The following is a 27,789-nucleotide window of genomic DNA, read 5'->3' as shown; positions in this document are numbered from 1 at the left end:
AATGAACTGTTTTTGTGTGTTCTCTCTTTCTCTCACAGAGTAAAGAAGGGAAGAGCCCTTTGCACATGGCCGCTATTCACGGGCGCTTCACTCGCTCCCAAATCCTTATCCAAAACGGTAACCACACACACATCCAAAATAATAGTAATATTTGCAATATTATAAAAATTAATACAACATTATCACACACTACACAATGATAGGGTGTTTGTGAAAGTGCCTGCAGTATTTTGGGTAATAAACTTCTATTGAAGCGCACCACCCAAACATACTTAACAGACATCCCCACCTGCCCATAGCAACCACCACAACTCCAACAGCCACATAGCCTCTCATAGCTGTGTCAAAAACAGTATTATGCAATTCTCCTCTCTGCCCCTGACCACGTCCCCTCTCTCCTCTGTGTGCAGGTGGGGAGATCGACTGTGTAGATAAATATGGCAATACTCCTCTTCACGTTGCTGCTAAGCACGGCCACGAGCTGCTGATCAGCACCCTGATGACTAATGGTGCTGACACGGCCAGGTGAGAGACACACGCACACATACAATCAGGTGAGTGACGGAACAGACACACAACTCCGCTGTAGACATTCTTTTTGGCAGAATGTCTCTTCTGAGAGAATGTCAGAGGATCAGCTCTCACATTGCTTATGCAACATAATGGGCCTCTCAACATAACTAGCAGCAAAACTCAAATCTCTTCTCCACTGAACAAAAATATAAGCGCAACATGTAAATTGTTGGCCCCACTTTTCATGAGCTGAAATAAAAGGTCCCAGAAGTGTTCCATACGCACAACGTTTTTCTCAAATGTTGTGCACAACATTTGTTTACATGCATGTTGGTGAGCATTTCTCCTTTGCCAAGCGAATCCATCCACCTGACAGGTGTGAAATATCAAGAAGCTGATTAAACAACATGATTAAAGGCCACTCTATAATGTCCAGTTTTGTCACACAACACAATGCCATAGATGTCTCAAGTTTGGAGGGAGCGTGCAGTTGGCATGCTGACAGCAGGAATGTCCATCAGACCTATAGCCAGACAATTGAATGTTAATTCCTTTACCGTAAGTCTCCACGAACATCGTTTTATAGACTTATGGCAGCACGTCCAACCAGCCTCACAACCGCAGACCACGTGTATGGTGTCATGTGGGCGAGTGGTTTACTGATGTCCACGTTGTCAAGAGTGCCCCGTGGTGGGGTTATGGTATGGGCAGGCATAAGCTACTGACAACAAACACAATTGCATTTTATCGATGGCAACAGAAATATTGTGACGAGATCCTAAGGCCCATTGTGAGGACCGTTTCTTTTAAGGTTTCTGTGTCCAACAGATTGTATTCCCAGTCGTGAAATCCATAGATTAGGGCCTAATTAATTGATTTCTATTGACTGATTTCCTCATATGAACTTAAACGCAGTAAAATCTTTAATTGTTGCATGTTTCGTTTATACAGTGCCTCTGGAAATTATTCAGACCCCTTGACTTTTTCCATATTTTGTTAGGTTTCAGCCTTATTCTAAAATTGATTAAATCGTTTTTTTCTCTCAAGCTACATAAAATACCCCATCATTACAAAGCAAAAACTGGTTTTCATATTTTTCTTGCTAATTTATAAAGAAAATTGTAATATCACATTTACATAAGTATTCAGACCCTTTACTCAGAACTTTAAGCACCTTTGACAGCGATTACAGCCTCGTCTTCTTGGGTATGATGATACTACAAGCTTGGCACACCTGTATTTGGGGAGTTTCTCCCACTCTTCTCTGAAGATTCTCTCAAGCTCTGTCAGGTTGGATGGAGAGCGTCGCTGCACAGCTATTTTCAGGTCTCTCTAGTTGTTAAATCAGATTCAAGTCTGGGCTCTGGCTGGGCCACTCAAGGACATTCAGAGACTTGTCCCGAAGCCACTCCTGCGTTGTCTTGGCTGTGTGCTTAGGGTTGTTGTCCTGTTGTAAGGTGAACCTTCGCCCCAGTCTGAGTTCCTGAGTGCTCTGGAGCAGGTCTTCATCAAGGATCTCTCTGTACTTGATCCTGACTAGTCTCCCAGTCTCTGCTGCTGAAAAACATACCCACAGCATGATGCTGCCACCACCATGCTTCACCGTAGGGATGGTGCCAGGTTTCGTCCAGATGTGACGAAGAGTTCAATCTTGGTTTCATCAGACCAGAAAATCTTGTTTCTCATGGTCTGCGTCCTTTAGGTGCCTTTTGGCAAATTCCAAGCGGGCTGTCATGTGCCTTTTACTGAGGAGTGGCTTTCGTCTGGCCACTCTTCCATAAAGGCCTAATTGGTTCAAACCTGTCTCGGAGCTCTACGGACAATTCCTTCAACCTCATGGCTTGGTTTTTGCTCTGACATGCACTGTCAACTGTGGGACCTTATATAGACAGGTATGTGCCTTTCCAAGTCATGTCCAATCAATTTAATTTACCACAGATGGACTCCAATCAAGTTGTAGAAACATCTCAAGGATGATCAATGGAAACAGGATGCACCTGAGCTCAGTTTCGAATCTCATAGCAAAGGGTCTGAATACTTATGTAAATAAGGTATTTCTGTTTTTTGTTTATACATATGCTACAATTTCTATACCTGTTTTCGCTTTGTCGTTATGGGGTATTGTGTGTAGATTGCTGAGGAAATGGTTTTATTTAATCAATTTTAGAATAAGGTTGTAACATAACAAAATGTGGAAAAAGTCAAGTTCTAAATACTTTCCAAAGGAACTGTGTTTTTGTTCATTGTGTGTTACATATTTGAGAAGCTGCTGTCAGCACTATATCTCCTTCCCTGTCTCATATATTCCTCTATCTCTCTCCTTGCTGTCTCTAGGCAAGGGATTAATGGGATGTTTCCGTTGCATTTGGCTGTGCTCTACGGGTTTTCAGACTGTTGTCGCAAGTTACTCTCCTCAGGTAAGCCTTCAGAGGCAGCCATGGAAACTGTATGATTGAAACTAATCAAGTTTCATGGAGGTGTACATTCAAATTGACCTAAGTAGTGCTCTACCAGATAGAATGTGAGAGGGCTTTTACATACAACACATTCTTTAACTTCTTGCTTTTCCTCATTCAGTGTCATGTTAGGAAACAGACCAATGTGGTCACCACGTATGACATCACTTCCCGTTTTGTGTTATGCTTTCTGCAGGTCAGCTGTACAGCATTGTGTCATCTCTGAGCAACGAGCATGTGCTGTCAGCCGGGTTTGACATAAACACCCCAGACAGCTTGGGGAGGACCTGCTTGCATGCCGCTGCCTCTGGAGGGTGAGCGCGCGTGCACACACATTCTGAATGAAGAGTGAGCTTTTTGGTAGTGATTGTATCATCGTCTCATTTGAATTTCTTTTCTCTCTTTGATGGCAGAAACGTTGAATGTCTTAACTTGCTGTTGAGCAGTGGTGCTGACTTGAATAACAAGGACACATTGGGAAGGTGTGGTCTCATTCTAGAATTCAACAAATGTGTTTTTCCCCGTAATGTTTTTGTCATTCAGTGAATTCTATTTCATTCTCTTCTCCTGTGAGTGTGACTTCTCTATCTCTCCCGTCTCCCATGGCAGAGCTCCTTTGCACTACGCTGCGGCGAATGGGAGCTACCAGTGCACGGTTGCCCTGGTGAGTGCTGGTGCCGAGGTGAACGAGCTGGACCAGAAGGGCTGCAACCCCCTGCACTATGCCGCTGCCTCGCAGACCTTCCGCCGGTGAGACACACAGGACACACACACAGGGGGGCTAAAAGATACCGGACCAAAATTTGACTGATATTTTGTTTTTGTTTCAGAGTGGACAGACATTACTCAGTTGGACACCATAGTGAGGAGAGGGCCAAGGAGGCCTTTTTGTAAGTCCCTTACCATCATTTAGTCTGTTTCTATCAAACATAAGACATGCAATCTAACCAAGCCCTAACATTTTGCTTTCTCAGAAGATGCAAACCATTTAGAAATGTATATTTTTCGGCAATCGTTTGCAGTTAAGGTTCACCTGCCCATGTATTTGACAGCTTGTTGATTGACCTTTCAGTTATTCTCTGTGTTGATGTAGTTGTGTATCCAACAGCTTGTTGGTTGACCTTTCACAGTTATTCTGTGTTGATGTAGTTGTGTATCCAACAGTTTGTTGGTTGACCTTTCACAGTTATTCTCTGTGTTGATGTAGTTGTGTATCCAACAGCTTGTTGATTGACATAACCAACATGTCTGTCCTTTTCCCCCTTTTGTATGTGTAGTTGTTTAGAGTATCTGCTGGATAATGGGGCTGACCCAGCTCTGAGGAACACCAAGGGTTACAGCGCAGTCCACTATGCAGCAGCCCACGGAAACAAGCAGAACCTGGAGCTGGTGAGTCAGTGGGAGGAGGGACTACCAGTGTGTGCGTGCTACAGACATACCGGCAAAGATGAGACCGAATCATGGTGTCTTTTCGATAGGGGCTTACACCCCTCGTCTTCGTCTGCACTATAAAACAACAGGACAAGTGACGGCAAAGTCCTAGTAGACATCCAACCATATCGCGTTCACTAGGCTGTTGATTTCAGTGCAGATAAAGAAGAAAAGACATCAATTTAGAGTATTGAGATGCATCCAAAGTTGTACTTCAAAATGGTTCTGAAATGTAAGGGTTTGGAACTGGTAATGGCCTTTGTTATTAAGTTGTCTTTTCAGCCACACCTTTTTAAGAGTTGAGATTGGCTGTTGGGTGTCGGTAAAGCATTTACTGTTGCTTCCTCTTCAGAGGGATAAACTCAGATGAATGTGTACCATTTTCTGGCTTCCTTTGGGAAGTGCAGTGATCTACAGGTTGCAAACTCCCCCATTGTCCCTCTGTTCCCCAGCTCTTGGAGATGTCGTTCAACTGTCTGGGAGATGTGGAGAGCAGTGTTCCAGTTAGCCCTTTGCACTTAGCCGTGAGTACAGTACACCCGCTTAGCCTCGTTTCCTCTGGCCCGACGTTCCGTTTCACTGTACTGTCTATTGGTTTAACTGCTGATTAGCCCATTACATTAGTTTTATTATAGCCTTCTCTTTGTTCTACAGTGCTAGTTCAAAGTTGGAGTGAACTAACTATCCATTTAACACAGTCACCCAATTCATTGACACATTTATCCACATGACCCCCGTTCTCACACTGTTATGAGGTGCTGGTTTTGAAGTTGGAGTGAAATAAATATCCCATTAACACAGTGACCCACTGCCATTCTCAGTCTTGTATTCCCTGCCCTTTTCCCTCAACCAGGCGTATAATGGTCACTGTGAGGCGTTGGGGGTGTTGTCTGAGACGCTGGTGAGTCTGGATGTTCGGGATGCGGGGGGGCACACCGCCCTCTACCTTGCAGCGCAGCAGGGACATGCTCAGTGCGTGGAGGTACTGCTGTCCCACGGGGCCTCCTGCCACCTCAAGGAGCGCCGCCGCAAGTGGACCCCGCTTCATGTCGCAGGTGTGTGTGTGTGTATGTTGCACTATTGGGTGGTTGTTAGATTCTGATCCTCTTGGTGTTTGTATGTGTTTGAGCACATGTTCATATTTTCACTCCTCTCTGTGTTGCGTTCTCACTGCTCTCCATTGTGTGTGCTTGTCTCAATATTTGACTGTCTCCGTCACCTCCTCCAGCTTCCAACGGCCAAACAGACTGTCTGCTCATGCTGGTCAACCGAGGAGAGAAGGCTGACGTCATCGATATCGTCGACATACAGGGACAGTGAGTGACTGTCATTAATTTATTGAACATTATGTGCACCCACTAAAATGGAAGGACAGAGGATTTTCTAGTTTCCTACAATGTCAGTATTTTATTTTTTTATTTTTTTACAACAATGCTCTAGTAGAGGGTTCCCTGTTTAACCGTGTGTGTGTGTGCGCGCGTGCAGGACGGCTCTGATGCTGGCTGCTCTGGGCAGTCACACTGACTGTGTCCACATCTTGCTGGAGAAGGGAGCCGGGGCCGACACCGCTGACAAGAGAGGCCGCACTGCCCTACACAGAGCTGTGAGTTTCTCCACGATGTGTATATAATGTCTTATCTTGCCCAACCTATTGTGGTGGTCCGAAACACTTATGCCTTTCATCTGTTCTTGTCTTTCGCTCTCTCCGTCTCGTGGCGCTCTCTCCGTCTCGTGGCGCTCTCTCCGTCTCGTGGCGCTCTCTCCGTCTCGTGGCGCTCTCTCCGTCTCGTGGCGCTCTCTCCGTCTCGTGGCGCTCTCTCCGTCTCGTGGCGCTCTCTCCGTCTCGTGGCGCTCTCTCCGTCTCGTGGCGCTCTCTCCGTCTCGTGGCGCTCCCTCTTTTCTCTTTCCTTTCTCTTTTCTCCTTCTGTCCTTTCTTCCTCTTGGCAGTGATGGGTTTATCCTCTAACTCTTTGTCTCTTCCTCCAGGCGGCGATGGGAAGTGAGGACTGTGTGTCGGCCTTGCTCGAGCACGGGGCCTCTGCTCTGTGCAGGGAGTCCCGGGGACGCACACCCCTGCACCTGGCCTCTTCCTGCGGCCACATGGAGCTCCTGCGCAGCCTGCTGCAGGGTGCCACAAGCACCGACCCCCTGGACTCCTTGTTGGACTACAGCGGATACACCCCCGCCCACTGGGCAGCCTACCATGGTGAGACACGCCTTCATGAAGGGGCTACAAATAACCGTGGTGAATAACTCACAAAGTATAGGATTTGGCTAGCTGGCATGGAGAGAACTCGTTGCTCCTAAACTGTGAACCGTTGTCTGACTCATCTTTTTTCTATTTCAGGGCACGAGGACTGTTTGGATGTTTTACTAGACCACAAACCATTTAGCATACAGGAAGGAAACCCCTTCACCCCATTGCACTGTGCTCTGTGAGTACCATGACTGGTTCCCCCTGCCTTTCTAGGTAGTGCTGAGTGATTCACTGAAATGTGGCTAATTTTTCAGGTTGTTAAACTAATTGACCAACGTCTGTTCAATTATTTTAATTTCATTTTGTTTTTTTCTGTGAGCTCAATGCGCATTTTCTCACTACAGTTTCTCTTTTAGAAATCAGATCAAACCTGGACTGTGCGATGTAGTAGGATATTGTAGTTTCCAACAGGCCAGTATTCAACATTAGTGGTCACCAACCGGTCGATCACGATAGACTAGTCGATCTTCAAGGCATTCCTAGTCAATCACCAAACATTTGTGTAGAAAAGCCGACGATAAAGCCATCAGCTCTTCTTTTTCTTCTCTTCTCCGTGTTGTGATGTTGGCTGGAGGTGTATTTCAATCAGAAGCCCTGTGCACCGGGTAGGCAAAGTGTTTCCATTTTGAACTATTTAATTTGTCTGAAAAGACAAACTCCGCCTACCTGGATGACCGGGAGATTTGTGGCTAGATCGAGTGCACCTACTCAATCAGACAGGCATAGTGATTTGAGCTACCTACAGCTTCCATGGCCACAGCAAAGTTTGATACTAGCCTACGTAAGATTTAATAACTTTTAAAACCATGACCACAGAGAGACTGTCGAAGATTACAGCAAAGAGCTGCTGTTTTTATGAGTGAGTTCATGTTTAAATTTGTATTCGTCTTAGTCAGCACTTTGTATTCAACACCATTACAAACAGCGCGCTTCTCTCTACTTCCACTCGCACTGCAATGAATGAGTAGCCAAGAGTATCGATAGCCCTGCATTTTTATTATTATTAGCAGCTTGTCTATTTTAATATGGAGGAGTATTCCACTTTCCCTGGTCATAGGAACAATATGAATTTGTGCATGAGGCAGATGCGGTGCGACTTGAGTTTGGCCATCAGGTGGTAGACGGTGTCCCCTCTGATCAGTCTCACCCAGAGGAAAGGAAGAAAAGAGCAGGGACCGTGAGAGGTGGACCCTCTGCTGCTCTCTCCCTCACTCCACTGAGACTAATGCCTGTTCAAAACATCTGTGAATTCTGACATTTCCGACTTAAGTGCGTTAAAGACAACTGGGATCTATGGGGGGAAAAAACGAGATCCGACTGGGAAAAATCGGTTTGAATGGTCATCCAACTCGGACATTCTGACCTGAAGTTCACTGACATGTTGATTTGGCCTCCTTTTTTCAGAGTTCCCAGTTGTTTTGAAAGCACCATGTCCATGAGATGCAGGTACCATCAGTCCAGTCAAATAAAAAAGCAAATTATTTCAATTTATGCTCAGCTGTGCCTCGCAAGTACTACACCAACTGATCTATTTTGTTATCAAAGCTCGAGATTTGGATGTGTACTTTTGGGGGTACTGGAGGACCGGAGTTGGGAGACTGTAAGTGATTGATAGTTGGTATTCAGCAGTCTCAAAAGTATGCCTTATTTACTTTGAAGAACAACTAAAATTGTGATTTTGTCAGACAGCATATACAGCAGCTCTATAGAGATTAGATGATGACATGAAATAATAATCATCTTGTAAAATAAATGTAATATACACAACTGAAATATTTTATTAAAGTAATGTGAATAAATGATGGTTAATAAGTGATAAGTAGTAATGGGCAGTCACTACCATCATGGGACTGTTATTTATTGTTTTATTCTGTTACAGAATTCAACCCACATAATGCATAGTGCATTTATAATCAAACAGCACTACTTCTGGTTACTGTATTCTATCAGTTGATAAGCTCTGGCATTGAATCCATCAGAATGTTGCTCTCCTTTTTGATAAGAGAGCTGGAGGATGTTTTCTTGCTCCTTTCCAGAATAAATGGCCATGATGGTGCTGCTGAACTACTGGTAGAGACCGTCGGAACTCAGATGGTGAACATCAGAGATGCCAAAGGAAGGTGCGTGTCATGTCTATTTTGACTTTCTTCCTATGCATTTTCGTACGGTGCTCTTTCTAGTCTAGTGTATTGCAGCTTGCCACTGTTGCTTACCTGTCTGCCTGGTTGTGGCTGACCTGGGCTGTGCCTGAAGGACCCCGTTGCACGCAGCTGCCTATTCAGAGAGTGTGGCCGGGCTGCAGCTGGCCCTGGTTCAGGGGGCAGAGGTCAATGCGGTGGACACCACCGGACACTCCGCGTTGATGGTTGCCGCCAACAACGGCCAGACTGCAGCCGTCGGTGAGTGACCAGAGATGAGGAAATGTGATCATTGATCCAGTAAATATGAAAACTGACCATTTAGTGGTCTTATTAGTTTGATATGTCATTTGTTTTATTTTATATTAATTTATTAAATGTATTTATGAACTGATAGTGACTATAGCAACTGGAGGAAGCTTGTTGTGGACTGTTCTGCAGCCTAACGACGATGATGATGATACTGATGATTGTGTAATTGTTAGAGATGTGTTAACCCAACAGAGGTCCTGCTGCACCAGGCCAAGGCAGACCTGACCCTGCTGGATGTCAACGACAACACCGCCCTTCACCTGGCCTGCAGCAAGGTGGGAGCACGCATGCTTGATCACTCACTCACTCACTCACTCATAGGCATGAGTACTCAAACGCATGTCAAAATTCGATCTTTAACCAGAAATGACATTTTTGTTATTTTTACAATTTGGTGTAATGTGCAAGTGAAATTTTGTCCCGAATGTATTTCTTTTTTGGTCTTTAAGACAACGTTCATTTGCTTTGACCCTGGTGTTTTCATTTTTACAAGTGCATTTCCGGGGCACAACAAAAAGGAAACCAAGCCAAGCATCACACAGTTCTTCTCCATAAATTCCCTTTCCCCTCTGTGTCCCTCTCACTTGCGCTCAGAAATAAATGCCTATTAAAAACGTATCTAACGGATGGGATACATACTCAAGCTACATTCTCTGGTTGATTGAAGTAGGGAAATATGTGTTCCAACAACGAGCTGCCGTTTTGGAATAATTGAGCATGCACACTAATTATTCAATATTAAACTGATTATGGCAGAAGGCCAAGTATGGCGTTATTCTTTTTTTTTACCTTTTAATTAACTAGGAAAGTAAGTTTAAGAACAAATTCTTATTTACAATGACGCCCTAGCAAAAGTCCTTGTGCGGGGACGGGGGCTGGGATTTAAAATAAAAATAGAGAACAAAACACCCATCACGACGAGAGACACCACAACACTACATAAAGAGAGACCTAAGACGACAACAGCATGGCAGCAACACATGACAACACAACATGGTAGCAGCACAACATGGTAGCAGCACAACATGGTAGCAGCACAAAACATTGTACAAACATTATTTGGCACAGACAACCGCACACGTGTATTTGATCTGTGCTACCAGTGCATGTGCCAGCACTGGTAGCACAAGCCTCTCTCTTATGCGCGAGTGAAGTGCGTTTGGAAAAACTTAAAGTATGCATCTTAGAAATGGTTTTCACTAACTTTATACACTGAACAAAAATATAAAGTGTAAAGTGTTGGTCCCATGTTTCATGAGCTGAAATAAAAGATCCCAGAAATGTTCCATACACACAAAAAGCTTACCTCACAAATTTTGGGCACAAATTTGATTACATCCCTGTTAACAAACATTTCTCTTTTGCCAAGATAATCCCTCCACCTGACTGGTGTGGCATATCAAGAAGCTGATTAAACGGCATGCTACTTGAAAGGCCACTACAATGTGCAGTTTAGTCACACAACACAATGCCACAGATGCCTCATGTTATGAGGGAGCGTGCAATTGGCATGCTGACTGCAGGAATGCCCACCAGAGCTGTTGCCAGAGAATTTAATGTTCATTTCTCTTCCATAAACTGCCTCCAACTTTGTTTTAGAGAATTTGACAGTAAGTCTAACCGCATACCCACGTGTATGGCGTCGTGTGGGTGAGCGGTTTGCTGATGTCAACTTTGTGATCAGAGACCAGTGGTGGTGGGGTTATGGTATGAGCAGGCATAAGCTATGGACAACGAACACAATTCTATTTTATCGATGGCAATTTGAATGCACAAAGATGCATGATGAGATCCTGAGGCCCATTGTTGTACCATTCACCCGCTGCCATCACCTCATGTTTCAGCATGATAATGCACTACCCCATGTCACATGGATCTGTACACAATTCCTGGAAGCTGAATGTCCCAGTTCTTCCATGGCCTGCATACTCACCAGACATGTCGCCTGTTGAGCCTGTTTGGGATCGACATGTATGACAGCGTGTTCCAGTTCCCGCCAAGATCCAGCAACTTCAAAGCTATTTAATATTTTTTTTCCACCACCTATGCAATACTTCCACGTCTGCGGTGGAATTGTCTGTTGCTCCATGGAGTGAATCTGTTATTCAATGCCTTTGTATGGGCTAATAGTAGTAAGGCCAAATAAAATGTTTCATCACATCATTTTCTTAATACTTAAAGGGGTCTGAAAAATTCAAATTCAAAACAATAGTAGTACCCCCCTCCCCAATCTTAAACTTATGGGTTAAATAATGAATCTTAAATGGCACTTGTATTTTTAATTGACGAATTTACACTGAGTATACCAAAGCCCCCCACCACTTTCCCTCAGAACAGACTCAATTCATCAGGGCATGGACTACAAGGTGTGGAAAGCGTTCCGCAGGGATGCTGGCCCATGTGGACTCCAATGCTTCCCACAGTTGTCAAGTTGGCCTGATGTTCTTTGGGTGGGGACCCTTCTTTACAAACGGGAAACTATTGCGCGTGAAAAACCCAGTAGCGTTGTTAGCATATACAGGTAACTGTCAAATATAAAGGAACACCAACATAGTGTCTTAATAGGGCGTTAGGCCAGAACAGCCTCAATGCACCTTGGCATAGATTCTACATATGTCTGTAACTATTGGAGGGAAGAGACTTGGGCTGGGAATTGCCAACAACATCACATTACAATATGTATTGCGATTCAATTGCGCTTTGATGTTCTAAACATTGCTCACCATGTCTGCTGCAGAGGGCCAAGAGAGAGCCATGATAAAACGAGTTTTGATCAGTCATGGAAATAAAAGTGCTGAAAACTATTGGCTCCCTATTTAAAAAGATGGAGAACAAACTTTGACGTGTAAAAATAATATAGTGATATTGTCAAAACGATACGATATTGTCAAAAAATAATATCCAGATATGTAACTATCATTTTTTCTTATCTTCCCATCACAAGATGCAACACCATTGATCCAAGAGAAATTCCATTATTTGTTGTGTTGTTGATGATGGTGGAAAATGCTGTCTAAGACGCTGTTCCAGAATCTCCCATAAGTGACAGACAGTCATGGCTTACCACAATTTCTAACTTATTTACATTGATGTTGGTTTTAAGTTTTGGCAAAAAAAATTCTTAGTGGATTTACAATCATTGCGAATTGAATTATGTGGAGTTTCAGGCCCTGAAGTGAACTTTATTGTACACTTGCACACTCGATCACAAACGAGGGCTGAGGGGCTTACGTTGCCAATTTCCCTTATTTGGCTAATTGTTTGGACCGACGGCAAAGATGGCCGCGGGGATTCCCCCAAGCGCTTAAGGCGAGGGTAAGTGGAGGAGGGAGGGTCTTTTGTGTTTGAAACGTAGCCTTTATAACGCTGTGCCTGTTGTTCACACGCGTATCTGCTCTGTCATTGGCTAGAATGGTCCCACCTGATCTTACCTCCTCCCGATTGCCTTCCATTTTTGAAGACATCTCTTTTCATTGTTAGTGGCCACTTGAATATCTAGTCAATTTAATGGATAATCTGTGATGACCCTAAGAATGATGGGATGTTAATTGCTTAATTAACTCGAGAACCACACCTGTGTGGAAGCACCTGCTCTCAGTATACTTTGTATCCCTCATTTACTCAAGTGTTTCCATTATTTGTCAGTTACCTGTAGAAAAATGCACACATTGTTTTCCGGTGCGGGTCTTGTGTTCTAAAAATAATACTCAATTGAGTACTTGAAAAAAAATCATGCAAGTACTCGAATAATCTAAACATTTAAAATGCCCATCCCTACTCACTCACTCGGTCACTCAAGTCCCACAGCAAGGCAAGACACCATCATATATCTCGCTGACACACGACCCTCTGTTCTTTCGACTCTGTCAATCACCACATCCTCATCGGCAGACTCAATAGCCTTGGTTTCTCAAATGACTGCCTCGCCTGGTTCACCAACTACTTCTCTGATAGAGTTCAGTGTGTCAAATCGGAGAGCCTGTTGTCCGGACCTCTGGCACTCTCTATGGGGGTTCACAGGGTTCAATTCTTGGGCCAACTCTTTTCTCTGTATACATCAATGATGTCGCTCTTGCTGCTGTTGAGTCTCTGATCCACCTCTACGCAGACGACACCATTCTGTATACTTCTGGCCCTTCTTTGGACACTGTGTTAACAACCCTCCAGACGAGCTTCAATGCCATACAACTCTCCTTTCATGGCCTCCAACTGCTCTTAAATACAAGTAAAACTAAATGCATGCTCTTCAGCTGATCGCTGCCTGCACCTGCCCGCCTGTCCAGCATCACTACTCTGGACGGTTCTGACTTAGAATATGTGGACAACTACAAATACCTAGGTGTCTGGTTAGACTGTAAACTCTCCTTCTAGACTCACATCAAACATCTCCAATCCAAAGTTAAATGTAGAATTGGCTTCCTATTTCGCAACAAAGCATCCTTCACTCATGCTGCCAAACACCCTCGTAAAACTGATCATCCTACCGATCCTCGGCTTCGGCGATGTCATTTACAAAATAGCCTCCAATACCCTACTCAACAAACTGGATGCAGTCTATCACAGTGCCATACGTTTTGTCACTAAAGCCCATATACTACCCACCACTGCGACCTGTACGCTCTCGTTGGCTGGCCCTCGCTTCATACTCGTCGCCAAACCCACTGGCTCCAGGTCATCTACAAGACCCTGCAAGGTAAAGTTCCCCCTTATCTCCCTGTGGCTCAGTTGGTAGAGCATGGTGTTTGCAATGGTGTTTGCAACGCCAGGGTTGTGGGTTCGATTCCCACGGGGGGCCAGTACGGGAAGAAGAAAAAAAAAAATGTATGAAATGTATGCATTCACTACTGTAAGTCGCTCTGGATAAGAGCGTCTGCTAAATGACTAAAATGTAAATGTAAATGTAATCTCAGCTCACTGGTCACCATAGCAGCACCCACCTGTAGCACGCGCTCCAGCAGGTATATCTCTCTGGTCACCCCCAAAGCCAATTCCTCCTTTGGCCGTCTCTCCTTCCAGTTTTCTGCTGCCAGTGACTGGAACGAACTACAAAAATCTCTGAAACTGGAAACACACATTTTTCACTAGCTTTAAGCACCAGCTGTCAGAGCAGCTCACAGATCACTGCACCTGTACATAGCCCATCTATAATTTAGCCCAAACAACTACCCCTTCCCCTTCCCCTACTGTATTTATTTATTTATTTATTTATTTATTTATTTTGCTCCTTTGCACCCCATTATTTCTACTTTGCATTTTCTTCTACTACAAATCTACCATTCCAGTGTTTTACTTGCTATATTGTATTTACTTTGCCACCATGGCCTTTTTGCCTTTACCTCCCTTATCTCATCTCATTTGCTCACATTGCATATAGACTTATTTTTCTACTGTATTATTGACTGTTTGTTTTTACTACATGTGTAACTCTGTGTTGTTGTATGTTGTCGAACTGCTTTGCTTTATCTTGGCCAGGTCGCAATTGTAAATGAGAACTTGTTCTCAACTTGCCTACCTGGTTAAAAAAAGGTGAAATAAAAAAAAATTGAATTCTGACCCACTGTAGCCAAATATTCCACCCAAGTTATTTAAAAACTGGCCTCTATCAACTCTACAGGAAACCAGCAGTCAGTCATGATAGATCCACATATCATTGGAAAATGTGCTTTATCCATTAGATTGCTCATTTGTATTGCTGTTGATACCAAAGCACAAATTAGGTGGCAGGGAAATGGCATGTGTGTTTTCATAAGAGTTTAACCATCAGAGTACTAGATGTTCCAATCCTAGTGTTTCCCGGCGACAGACTGGCGTAGTGTCCAGGGGGAACTTGTACATCAAGCTGTCTCAAGCTACAGAGACAGAAGATAGGCTCCTGCTCTATGGACCATTCTGGTTTGGACAAGGCTTACTTACTTAATGTGTTTTCTCCGGCAGGCTCATGAGATGTGTGCCCTGTTAATCCTGGGAGAGATCAGCGACCCCTCCCTCATCAATGCAACAAACGGTGCACTGCAAATGTGAGCCATCATCTCAGCTACTCAGCCTTTCATTAAAGACACTGTTCAACACTGTAGAAAACCCCAGCTTCAGCTCTTTCTAACTCTCAAACGGTGTGACTCCTAACTCCAGGAGTTGGGATAAGTTAGAGTTGAAGCTGGAGCTGTTTAACACCATAAAAACCTAGAGATTTGTTTACCCCGATGGTCTATTGACTGTCTATCCCTTATCTCTCTTCCTCCCCAGGCCCCTTCATATCGCTGCGAGGAATGGTCTGGCTACGGTGGTGCAGGTGCTGCTCAGCCGGGGGGCAGCCGTGATGGCTGTCGATGAGGAGGGTGAGTCATCAGTGTCGGTTAGTGAAAAAAGACCAGAGCCTTATCCTACGTATGTGGTTTGAGCAGTTAGAGAGGTAACTTTCGTCAACTGAGTTCAACTCGGGATAACCTATACCACGAAAGTGGCTCACCTTTTAGCCAGGTACATTTCTATGGCAATGAATCCTTCAGAACTAACCTGCTCCAGGGCAGGCTAACTCATGACTAACTCAATTTTTCCTGAATAAAGTGTCTGAGCCGCGAGTTGAGGACCGTCATCATGCCCTTCATTTGAGGAAGACTACTGATTTCAATATTTTGTTAATGGTTTGTGTGCTAAACATTTTTTTTTAATACCTAGCACATTTTAGTAATGACGGAATGCATTTGAAACTTCACACAGTAAAATTTGTGCATGACTTAATACAATTATTTGGGTAAAAAAAGGTGCACGTGGAAGCTTATTTCACACCATAGCTGGTAAATTTGCAAGATAACGTTTCTTTCATTTTGATTTCGGCACAAATGAAAATGTGGCACTGACTCGCCCATGGATTGATGTTTCAGCATTGTCTCAATGAAGAGTTTGGCATTCGACTAGCCATGTGCGACATGCATGAGCACCTACAAGCCTGCTAGATTAGCGGCAGGCGGAGGAGCAATATTTATCGTCGTAGTATGGATTTGATTTATTTTCCATTTATTTAACTAGGCAAGTCAGTTAAGAACAGATTCTTATTTTCAATGACGGCCTAGGAACAGTGGGTTATAACTGCCTTGTTCAGGGGCAGAACAACAGATTTTACCTTGTCAGCTCGGGGATTCGATCTTGCAACCTTTCGACTACAAGTCCCAACGCTCTAACCACTAGGCTACCTGCCGCCTGAGCTGGAAGGTGAAGCTAACTGAAGCTGGCTGGCTTTAGAAAACCCTTGCTTCAATTGTAGTATACCCCCCAGAGGCGAAGCCACTGCAGGGCCTGGCTGGGTCGATGCTCTGCCAGATTGAATACTGGCCCAACCAATCAGGCTGGCTTAAAATATATACATTGTCTTCAGAAAGTATTCATACCCCTTGACTTATTCTACATTTGTTGTTACAGCCTGAATTCAACTTTCATGAAATGTATTTTCTTTCTCAACCATCAACACATCATCAACCCCATAATGACAACATGTTTTTAGATTATTTGGCAAATGTATTGAAAATAAAATACATCTTGTTTACTTAAGTATTCACACCCCTGAGTCAATACAGTTAAAATCACATATGGCAGCGATTACAGCTTTGAGTCTTTCTGGGTGTCTCTTAAGAGATTTGCACACCTGGATTGTACACTTTGCACATTATTCTTTAAAAAAATTATTCAAGCTCTGTCAAGTTGGTTGTTGATCATTGCTAGACAGCCATTTTCAAGTCTTGCCATACATAGATTTTCAAGCCGAGTTAAGTCAAAACTGGAACTAGGCCACTCTGGTACATTCAATGTTGACTTAATAAGCAACTCCAGTGTATATTTGGCCTTGTTTTAAGTTATTGTCCTGCTGAAAGGTGAATTTGTCTCCGTGTCTGTTGGAAAGCACACTGAACCAGGTTTTCCTTTATGATTTTGCCTGTGCTTAACTCTATTCTGTTGCTTTTTATCTTAAAAAACTCTCTAGTCCTTGCCGACGACAAGCACGCTCATAACATGATGCAGCCACCACCATGCTTGAAAAGTGGTACTCAGTGATGTGTTGTTGGATTTGCCCCAAACATAGCGCTTTGCATTCAGGACACACATACCTGAGTCACAGTATCTTGCAATAACTACCAGATGTGGAATGTCATTCACATCCACACTCATCAAGAACCACACTAAACACTGGTGAATCTTTTAACGCTACAGTTTGCTGCTCCTTTACATTTTCAACCATCTCGGTAACACGCCTTTTCAACAGTTCTGGCCGACATAGGTGTGTCTTTTATCTTTTGAGATGAGTGTGTCTTTGTTAGGCAATCCATCAAATAAAGCCTGCAAGCTACTAAAGAAAGCCTCCTTGATATATTCCCCACTTAGAAAACCATTTACTATGTTTAGCAATGCACTGCTCAATTTTGTAGCTCGATTTTTGACTGCATGTAGATTTGTAACTAATGCTTTGCTTTTCATACCTAGACACAGCCCTCTGTATTTCTTCAGCCTTGTTCACCTCATCTTTGAAGTTGTTCTCATATCTCGTTTCAAAATGACGCCGTACACTTGATGTCAGACAAACAACAGTTTTACATCAGAGCGCCAGCAGACCAGTCCTTCAGTAAAACAAGTCCATACAGTGCATTCAGAAAGTATTCAGACCTCTTTACTTTTCCCACATTTTGTTACGTTACAGCCTTATTCTAAAATTGATTTGATAGTTTTTTTCCCCCTCATCAATCTACACACAATACCCCACAATGACAAAGCAAAAACAGGTTTTTAGAAATATCACCTTTACATAAGTATTCAGACCATTTTATTCAGTACTTTGTTGAAGCACCTTTGGCAGCAAGTACAGCCTTGAGTCTTGGTTATGACGTTACAAGCTTGGCACACCTGTATTTGAGGAGTTTCTCCCATTCTTCTCTGCAGATCCTCTCAAGGTCTGTCAGATTGGATGGGTAGCTTCGCGGCACAGCAATTTTCAGGTCTCTCCAGAGATGTTCGATTGGGTTCAAGTCCGGGCTCTTGCTGGGCCACTCAAGGACATTCAGAGACTTGTCCCGAAGCCACTCCTGTGTTGTCTTGGTTGTGTGCTTAGGGTTGTTGTCCTGTTGGAAAGTGAACCTTCGCCCCAGTCTGAGGTCCTGAGTGCTCTGGAGCAGGTTTTCATCAAGGATCTCTCTGTACTTGATCCTGACTAGTCTCCCAGTCTCTGCTGCTGAAAAACATACCCACAGCATGATGCTGCCACCACCATGCTTCACCGTAGGGATGGTGCCAGGTTTCCTCCAGACGTGACGCTTGGCATTCAGGCCAAAGAGTTCAACCTTCGTTTCATCAGACCAGAGAATCTTGTTTCTCATGGTCTGAGAGTGTTTCAGGTGCCTTTTGGCAAACTCTAAGCGGGCTGTCGTGCCTTTTACTGAGGAGTGGCTTCCGTCTGGGCATTCTACCATAAAGGCCTGATTGGTGGAGTGCTGCAGAGATGGTTGTCCTTCTGGAAGGTTCTCCACAGAGGAACTCTAGAGCTCTGTCAGTGACAATCGGGTTCTTGGTCACCTCCCTGCCTATTGCTCAGTTTGGCCGGGTAGCCAACTCTAGGAAGAGTCTTGGTGGTTCCAAACTTCTTCCATTTGAGATTGGAGGCCACTGTGTACTTGGGACTCTTCAATGCTGCAGAAATGTTTTAGTAGCCTTCCCCAGATCTGTGTCTTGACACAATGCTGTCTCCGAGCTCTACAGATAATTATTTTGACCTCATGGCTTGTTTTTTGCACTGACATGCACTGTCAACTCTGGGACCTTATATAGACAGGTGTGTGTGCCTTTCCAAATCATGTCCAATCAATTGAATTTCCCACAGGTGGACTCCAAGTTGTAGAAACATCTCAAGGATGATCAATGGAAACAGGATTCACTTGAGCTCAAGGTATCATAGCAAAGGGTCTGAATACTTATGTAAATACAGTTTCTGTTTTTTATTTTAATACATTTGCAAAAATCTGTTTTCGCTTTATCATTATGAGGTATTGTGTGTAAATTGATATGAACATGTTTTATTTATTCCATTTTAGAATAAGGCTGTAACGTAACAAAATGTGGAAAAAGTCAAGGGGTCTGAATACTTTCCGAATACACTGTATATACACATTTTTGTGGGGGGGGCGTGCAATGGTACGCGTGCTTGAGGTTGCCGACCCCTGCTGTACAGGCTTCATTCTTTTCACACTGTCAATTATGTTAGGCTTGTGTAGTAACTACAATGTTGATTTCACTTTGAAATTATGGGGTATTGTGTGTAGGCCAGTGACACACAATCTCAATTTAATCCATTGTAAATTCAGGCTGTAACACAACAAATTGTGGAACATGTCAAGGGGTGTGAATACTTTCTGAAGCCACTGCATATGAAAATAATTCTCTTCATTCATTCTTTGTATTGTTTCCTGACTATAAATGCCAGGTTCCTGGGATCTAATTGGTAATATCGCAATCATATGGTAAATCACAAGCTTTTTTTTCTTTTTTTAATCACAAGCTCATAGCCTACAGTCAGGAAGCTCACAATTCACGGCAAATATAAAATAGTTGATTGTCACGGTTGTGGCTGTCAGTGAGAATCATCTAAAATAGTCTATCACAATATTTCAAAATTCAATCACGGGTTAAACACAAAAGTCACATATATTCTGAATCGATCCTTTCAAATTATTTAAGCATGTAGTGTAGTTTATTCGTATTAGTAAGCTACTCCAGGACTAATGTCTTTGCACTAGTGGAGCATGTTGGTCATATCCCCGGTAAGTAGGCATATTCACTTTATCATTGGGTGAGACAGTGCCACTGGAAAGTTTAGGACAATCATTTCCTCTAGTTTCTATTAATGAAAGTTTGTCAGTGTCAACAGAATAGCCTACCCTGTCTTTTTTGTAATAGCCTATTATAGATTCTCATAATGTCTCCAGACATGTATAGTGTTGTAGAATTACATGAAATGTGTTTTAAAAACGTACGTTAGATATCCCAAATATGTGTTTTTTAACCTGAGCACTGCTCTATTGCTGCAGCTGCTGAGGGGCCAGTCAGATGGCAGCGAGCAGACCGCTTAGGAGAGATGCCGTACCCAAGGCAACTTGGCTACAGCCAAGACCAGCTAATTTTTAGCAGCGACAATATTATTTATCATCACATATAACAGTGCCTGTCTTGACTGGAGTAGCCTAGAGAAGCTAGCTAGCCAGGCTAATTCTTGAGGACACATGATGTGCTTTCTCCCCAACCCCATTCAAATAAAACAGCCTACCTGTTGGTTGCTCATTGTAGCCAATTCCTCATTAAACTAACTTTGCATTGCATTTAGTGAAGTCTAATTCTGTTTACTACAAAATGAGCCTTTTTGTTTGACCAACATAACATAACTACACACATGAAGGCTACCAGTCTTTTTATGGGGCACACGTCATAAAAACGACATTGAAAAGTTTGTTTTATTCAATTTAATAATTTAGAACGTCACGGTATATCCTTGTATGGAACAATGACACAAGGACTGCGGGCCCCCCCTCCTTCTCCGTGGCTGACGTGAGTAAGACATTTAAACGTGTTAACCCTCGCAAGGCTGCTGGCCCAGACAGCATCCCTAGCCGCATCCTCAGAGCATGCGCAGACCAGCTGGCTGGTGTGTTTACGGACATATTCAATCCCTCCCTATCCCAGTCTGCTGTCCCCACATGCTTCAAGATGGCCACCATAGTTCCTGTACCCAAGAAGGCAAAGATAAATGACAATCGCCCTGTAGCACTCACTTCTGTCATCATGAAGTGCTTTGAGAGACTAGTCAAGGATCATATCACCTTACCTGCCACCCTAGACCCACTTCAGTTTGCATACCGCCCCAACAGGTCCACAGACGAGGCAATCGCCATCACACTGCACACTGCCCTATCCCATCTGGACAAGAGGAATACCAATGTAAGAATACTGTTCATTGACTACAGCTCAGCATTGAACACCATAGTACCGTCCAAGCTTATTAGGCTTGAGGCCCTGGGTCTCAACCCCGCCCTGTGCAATTGGGTCCTGGACTTTCTGACGGGCCGCCCCAGGTGGTGAAGGTAGGAAACAACGTCTCCTCTTCGCCGATCCTCAACACTGGGGCACTACAAGGGTGCGTGCTCAGCCCTCTCCTGTACTACCTGTTCACCTATGACTGCGTGGCCATGCACACCTCCAACTCAATCATCAAGTTTGCAGATGACACAACAGTAGTGGGCTTGATTACCAACAACAACGAGATGCCTACCAACAACAACGAGATGCCCACCCTGCCCCCAATCGACGGGACTGTGGTGGAGAGCTTAAAGTTCCTCGGCGTACACATCACGGACCAACTGAAATGGTCCACCCACACAGACAGCGTGAAGAAGGCGCAACAGCTCCTCTTCAACCTCAGGAGGCTGAAGAAATTTGGCTTGTCACCGAATACCCAGACACACTTTTACAAATGCACAAAATTGAGAGCATCCTGTCGGGCTGTATCACTGCCTGGTACGGCAACTGCACCGCCCTCAACCGCAGGGCTCTCCAGAGGGTAGTGCGGTCTGCACAACGCATCACCGGGGGCAAACTACCTGCCCCCCAGGACACCTACAGCACCTGACGTCACAGGAAGGCCAAAAAGATCATCTAGAACAACAACTACCCGAGCCACTGCCTGTTCCCCCCCGCCACCATCCAGAAGGTGAGATCAGTACAGGGGCATCAAAGCTGGGACCGAGAGACTGAAAAACAGTTTCTATCTCAAGGCCATCAGACTGTTAAACAGCCATCACTAACACGGAGAAGCTGCTGCCTACATACAGACTCAAATCATTGACCACTTGAATAAATTGATCACTAGTCACTTTAAATAATGCCACTTTTTAATAATGTTTACATATCTTACATTACTCATCTCATATGTGTGTGTATATACTGTATTTTATATTGCATCTTGCATATGCCGCTCGGCCATTGCTCATCCATATATTTGTGTACATATTCTTATTCCATCCCTTTACATTTGTGTATTAGGTAGTTGTGGAATTGTTAGATTACTTGTTAGATATTACTACACTGTCGGAACCTGAAGCACAAGCATTTCGCTACACTCACATCTGCTAACCATGTGTATGTGACCAATAACATTTGATTTGATGTCATTTAGAAAAGGCCTTTTCAGTCTTAAAATTGGCCTATACATTTTTTTTGGTCCCAAAAATGAATACTCACCAGTATTCGACTACTAACGTACATTCAGATATTCAAATAACCGTGCACATCCCTAGTTTGTAGTGTTTCTTTGTCAAATGTATCATTTTTTGTGTTTTCATTTATGCAATATGATTGAACAAATGTTCACTTTAATATGACAGGGTATTTTTGCCGTATTTTTTTCTGGAAAATGTTGGCCCAGCCACACAGCAATTTCTGCCTACGGCACTGGGGTGAGGTGGCCATTTGCTTATCTCGTTTTGGTGTGTTTATGTGTCTTGAGTAAAAGTGCTTAGCCCTCTTGACTAACCAGGTTGTTATTGAGAATTTTATAAAAGAGAATTTGTATTTCCTTAATGTGAATTGTCTTTTAATCAATTGTGTGTTTTTGTTTCTTTCTCCTCTCATCAGGTCACACCCCGGCCCTGGCCTGTGCCCCTAACAAGGATGTGGCAGACTGCCTGGCCCTGATCCTCTCCACCATGAAGCCTTTCCCTCCCAAAGACGCCAGCGCCGCCGCCTCCTTTGGCCTCAACCTGCTGAAGCACTGTGGCATCGCCGCCTGCGGGCCCCTGCCCAACGGCAACCTGCGCCACACCTACACCAAGGACCGTCATGGCACCATCGGCCTGGACGGCTGCTTCACCGAGTGAGATGAAACCCCCCCCCCCCCCCCCCCCCCAAACCTGCTCCCCTCAGACCGCCCTACCCTAGGTGCCCCTGTCCCGTTATATCTCTAACTAGCCGGATCGCCCCTCTTTAATCCACTATGATCCGGGTTACAACCCCCCCCCTTTCTAACACACAACAAGAGCAGGAATATACTTAGATTCACGTGTGTGTGTGTGTGTTTGGATGTGTGTGCGTGTGTCTGTCTGTTTGAAGAAAAACTAAATCCCTTATGGGTGTAGTCAAACCTATATGCAATTATTTGCCTCTCTCCTCTGGCATCATTTTCATTGTTTACTTGTCTGTCGTCACTAGCCTGGGCTTAGGTAAGACACCCTCTGTCCAGTGTCCAGGACAGAGCTCGTCAGAGTCCCTCTAAATCCTATCAGCAGTGATGATTTTTTTCCCTTACGATATTATCATGGACGTTTTTGTTGAATTAACAGATTCACAAGCATGTGTGACAAGTTACAGATAGTATCATTTTAATTCTAAATGAAATTTCAATTTTTGGTTAATTTTTGATATTGCACTTCAACAACGAATAAACTAACCTCGCAAATCCCAGTTAAAGCGATGACCTAGTAGAAGGAGAACGGTGCTTCCAACTTCTCCTCTGACTTAAACTGGTGCAATATGCAGCATGTGTGGGTATTTCCCGTGCTGTGCGTCTCTGAAGAGAGATAGAGTTGAAAGCTCTGCAGAGAAACCCCATGGATTTGAAAATAAGCGGTTACAAGCTGGTGTCTACTCCCCTAGACATCTGACAACAAGCACTTCCTATTGGCTAAGGTCATCTGAGTGGCAGCATCCAGCGGGTCCAGTCACTGCCTGACTGGGGGTTTCTGCATTAGCCCCCCTCTCACGGAGTCCATACTAAAGGAGGAAGTTGTGGTTCTTGCCTGAACCCCACTACCGCTTGTCACTGTCGTAAGCGTTTCTGGATATTTAACAATGTTGTGCCTATGAAATACCCAACTAGTTTATGCCCTCTGGTCTCCCACCTTATCTCTGATTATTTGAGACTTAAAAAGAGAACAATTCTAGTGGGACATTTTTAAAGGATGAAATTCAGGTTTTTTTTAAAGAAAGATGGGTTTAGCACACATACTGATTGCGGTATAAGCTATTGTTGTATAAACACTTGTTTACACAATGTAAACCGACGTCGCATTTACTTGTGAATTGTCAGTCAAATGTTTGCACAACAGGGCCATGAGAAAATACGTGTTTTTAATATAGCTGATAAAATATTGCTGCCTTTTCCATGGATTGTATTCACGGTTTCCGTCAATGCGGGTCTACATGTAGTGTTTAATTTGACGTTTTACGTTATTTGGAATTGGAAGCAATATTCAGTCACAGACAGCCTTCAAACTCTTATAGCATTTTATTTCCCTGCTGTTTGCTATAGTGAAAAGGTTCATGTCATTTTCCCCATTTTTTTCCCCTATTTATCTATTCATGCCAAACAGCCATACTTGTTTGCTTCTGTCTTCTTTTGCACATTAGTTGAATCAATTTAGTTTTTTGTGTTTCACTTGATTAAGCTATTTATGAAGATTGTTAATTAGAACATAATTCAAATTATGTTCACTCAGTTCTAATTGTTTTCATGTGGTTGTAGCGATTTGAACAAATTCAGATTACAAAATCTATCAGTATTTGACCTTACTCACACTTCCATAAACTAATTGGAATTTAGGAACATTTCAAATCCATGGTGTACTGTAATATTACGCTTTATCCTATTTTGTTAATGTATTTTCAATATTACATAAATGTAGTTTGGCTTAGATAGTGAAATTGTGAAAGTAGTGGTAATGTACTGGTATCTTTATTCTTCACAGCATATGGCTAACACTGAAAACAAAAATATCTGCATTACGTTGCTATGGTTATGTACGGACAGCTACTTTTTTTAGCTTTTTTTTAATGACAATCAGCATCACAATGGCTTTTATTTATAAGTAACTGCATCTCGGAAGTTGTTTAAGAAGTGTCTTACAGTATTTTATTTATTTGAATTTCAAAGAATACCAAAAGTGATTGATTTCTTTTACACCCATTTTGAAGTATGTGTGCTCCCGTTTGTCTTTTGCGTCAACAAGAACACCATGCAGGCATGTCTGGTACCAATACCTCTATCGTGTGATACACGGACAACCTCATCCACTTTTCTCAGTTCAATTGGGTTTTTTTCTCGTCATGCCTCAGTCCTATCATCACTTGTGTAACCTAATGATACCCCTAGGATTGTTCTCTTTGAATGGAATATCGAAACCATTTAGCACATCTCTTTAGATGTACATACTATTATTTATATAAGAAAAAAAACATTGCATCAATTTCTGAATCATTTTGCAGACTGAGATTCATTGTCAGTTCCTGGTGCATTCAACCATATGGCTGGGAAGGAACTGTTTAAAAAAATAATGTTTTTTTTTTTTAAACAGAGAGAAAAAACTGCTTATCTGCTCCGTGGCCAGTACTGGTATTCTACAAGGTATTTCATGTCAAAGCCTTTAAGAAAAAAATAAGATGACGTAGTCTATCCCTTACATGTAGGAATAGCAAATGCCAAAACCAGTGTCGTCGTTGTTCCTCACATTTATACTAATATGCTGAAAAAAATGATTGTATTAAGCTACCTGAACTTTTTGTGGCATTTTACATAAGCCTTTTTATATGATGTCAGAGAAGGTTTAGTTCAATGACGTGAGATCACATCGAATAGTAAGCCATTAAATAATGTTCTTATTATGTTCAAGGATGACTTGCTATGTTAGAATTTGTTGGGTTGGTTTAAATATGAACTTCCCACAACTAGGTCCCATCCATTATTTATCTTATATTGTGTAACATTTCATTGACCATAGATTTGGTTTAGCCTATGGTTTTGTTAGGCTGGTTAGATATGACATGGAAAACAAAAATCCCCTTTTGGAACAAGGTTCATGTGGGACTGAATCCCTAATTGTTCAATTTGATGTCAAGAAAGCAGAAGTCGAATGTGGGGAGGTTAGAAGCCTAAAAAGGATTACATTCATGATATACCGCCAAGACCCTTTTTTAATGTTTTTATTTCTTCCCTCTCCCTATTTAACCATTCCGTTTACACTGTGGACAAGGATTACCCTAGTATTGTGATTTTTAGGGCAATAGAACAATGGAAAGCATTTTTTAGTAATGCAACAACAAACAACTCTATTTTCACTCAGTCCTGACCCAAAGCACTTATTTCAAGAATAAGCACTTTTGTATATTTATCTCTATGTATGTGTGTGTTTACATAGGTTACTTATGTAGATATGAACTTCTATTTAGGGGATACAATACCTTCAGTGGAGAGACGAGATGAACTGGTGACTTCTCTTCACGATCATGTGTGGGTGCTTGTATGAGAGACACGGTTTAATTGGAGGGTCATGGTTCTCTTTGGGATCAGCGAAAAGTTGAAGGTCACACCTTGGTGTGCACACATACGCAGCCCAAAATACATTTCAGAAATGTAAGATATTACGTACATTTGCAGATGTCTCCACTGAGCCATATTAGTCAATTTTTTTAATGTATGGTCTAAATTAAAGCAGGGGTTTTAGTTGTTGAATAACTGACATTTTTTTGCTGCACTGTTTAACTAAGAAAAAAAGTAATAGAAATGATGGTGACAATAATGAAAAATGAACTAAAGCAACATCTTTACCTCTGCCTTCTCCTCATGCATAGATGTAGAAGGATTGTGTTTTATCTTGAGCCATTGAAGGGTATTATTGCATTCAGTGGATGGGTTAGTCTATTGCCTATCAATGTGGTGCGTACAGTGCCTTCAGAAAGCATTTATACCCTTGACTTATTCCACATTTTGGTGTTACAGCCTTAATTCAAAATGTATTAAATATTAGTTTTTTCTCACCCATCTACACACAATGATAATGACAAAGTGAAAAAATGTTATTGATATTTTTGCAAATGTATTGAAAAATAAAATGCAGAAATATCTAATTTGCTTAAGTATTCACACACCTGACTCAATACTTTGTCTGAAGCACCTTTGGCAGCGATTACAGCTGTGAGTCTCTAAGAGCTTTGCACACCTCAATTGTGCAAAATTTGCCCATTAATATTTCCTAAAATTCTTAAAGCTCTTTCAAATTGGTTGTTGATCATTGCTAGACAACCATTTTCAGGTCTTGCCATAGATTTTGAAGCTGAATAAAGTAAACTGTAACACTCAGGAACACTCACTGTATTCCTGGTAAACAACTCCAGTGTGGATTTTAAGTAATTGTCCTGCTGAAAAGTGAATTAATCTCCCAGTGTCTAGTGGAAAGCAGATTGAACCAGGTTTTCCTCTATGCTTATTTATTTTTTTTATCCTGAAACTCTCCAGTCCTTTTTTTAACCCATATTTTATCAGGTAAGTTGACTGTGAACACCTGGGGAATAGTTACAGGGGAGAGGAATAAGCCAATTGTAAGCTTTGGCTGATTAGGGGGCTATGAAGGCCAGATTGGGAATTTAGCCAGGACACCAGGGTTAACACCCCTACTCTTACGATAAGTGCCATGGGATTTTTAGTGACAACAGAGTCACTTCCCATCCGAAAGACGGCACCCTACACAGGGCAATGTCCCCAATCACTGCCCTGGGACATTGGGATATTTTATTTAGACCAGAGGAAAGGGTGCCTCCTACTGGCCTTCCAACACCACTTCCAGCAGCATCTGGTCTCCCGAACAGGACCAACCCTGCTTAGCTTCAG

The 27,789-nt window shown here is 42.9% G+C and overlaps 1 protein-coding gene across 3 annotated transcripts in view; it reads left to right on the top strand.

Annotated features, from left to right (window-relative positions):
• The window catches only part of LOC115150429 (serine/threonine-protein phosphatase 6 regulatory ankyrin repeat subunit C), a 45,414-nt gene extending 18,738 nt beyond the window's left edge, over positions 1 to 26,676 (top strand). Inside the window, exons 9-29 of one of the 3 annotated variants that reach the window (XM_029693712.1) lie at positions 39 to 117; positions 411 to 525; positions 2,848 to 2,930; positions 3,166 to 3,283; positions 3,383 to 3,451; positions 3,579 to 3,719; positions 3,800 to 3,859; positions 4,247 to 4,358; positions 4,853 to 4,924; positions 5,254 to 5,455; positions 5,629 to 5,716; positions 5,886 to 6,003; positions 6,387 to 6,606; positions 6,748 to 6,835; positions 8,694 to 8,777; positions 8,911 to 9,056; positions 9,300 to 9,382; positions 15,042 to 15,124; positions 15,351 to 15,442; positions 22,767 to 23,004; positions 25,481 to 26,676. In XM_029693712.1, coding sequence (XP_029549572.1) covers positions 39 to 117; positions 411 to 525; positions 2,848 to 2,930; positions 3,166 to 3,283; positions 3,383 to 3,451; positions 3,579 to 3,719; positions 3,800 to 3,859; positions 4,247 to 4,358; positions 4,853 to 4,924; positions 5,254 to 5,455; positions 5,629 to 5,716; positions 5,886 to 6,003; positions 6,387 to 6,606; positions 6,748 to 6,835; positions 8,694 to 8,777; positions 8,911 to 9,056; positions 9,300 to 9,382; positions 15,042 to 15,124; positions 15,351 to 15,442; positions 22,767 to 23,004; positions 25,481 to 25,553 — 2,364 coding nt within the window. In that variant the 3' untranslated portion in view covers positions 25,554 to 26,676. Of the gene's footprint in view, positions 1 to 38; positions 118 to 410; positions 526 to 2,847; positions 2,931 to 3,165; positions 3,284 to 3,382; positions 3,452 to 3,578; positions 3,720 to 3,799; positions 3,860 to 4,246; positions 4,359 to 4,852; positions 4,925 to 5,253; positions 5,456 to 5,628; positions 5,717 to 5,885; positions 6,004 to 6,386; positions 6,607 to 6,747; positions 6,836 to 8,693; positions 8,778 to 8,910; positions 9,057 to 9,299; positions 9,383 to 15,041; positions 15,125 to 15,350; positions 15,460 to 22,766; positions 23,009 to 25,480 lie in introns of those variants that run through there. The other 2 variants (XM_029693713.1, XM_029693714.1) reach the window with 2 other exon arrangements.
• The last annotated feature ends 1,113 nt before the right edge of the window (positions 26,677 to 27,789 follow it).

Source organism: Salmo trutta, chromosome 16 (assembly GCF_901001165.1).
Source record: "Salmo trutta chromosome 16, fSalTru1.1, whole genome shotgun sequence".
Taxonomy (NCBI): domain Eukaryota; kingdom Metazoa; phylum Chordata; class Actinopteri; order Salmoniformes; family Salmonidae; genus Salmo; species Salmo trutta.
Note: the sequence above shows the minus strand (reverse complement) of the source record. Positions and strands in the feature narration are given on the sequence as shown.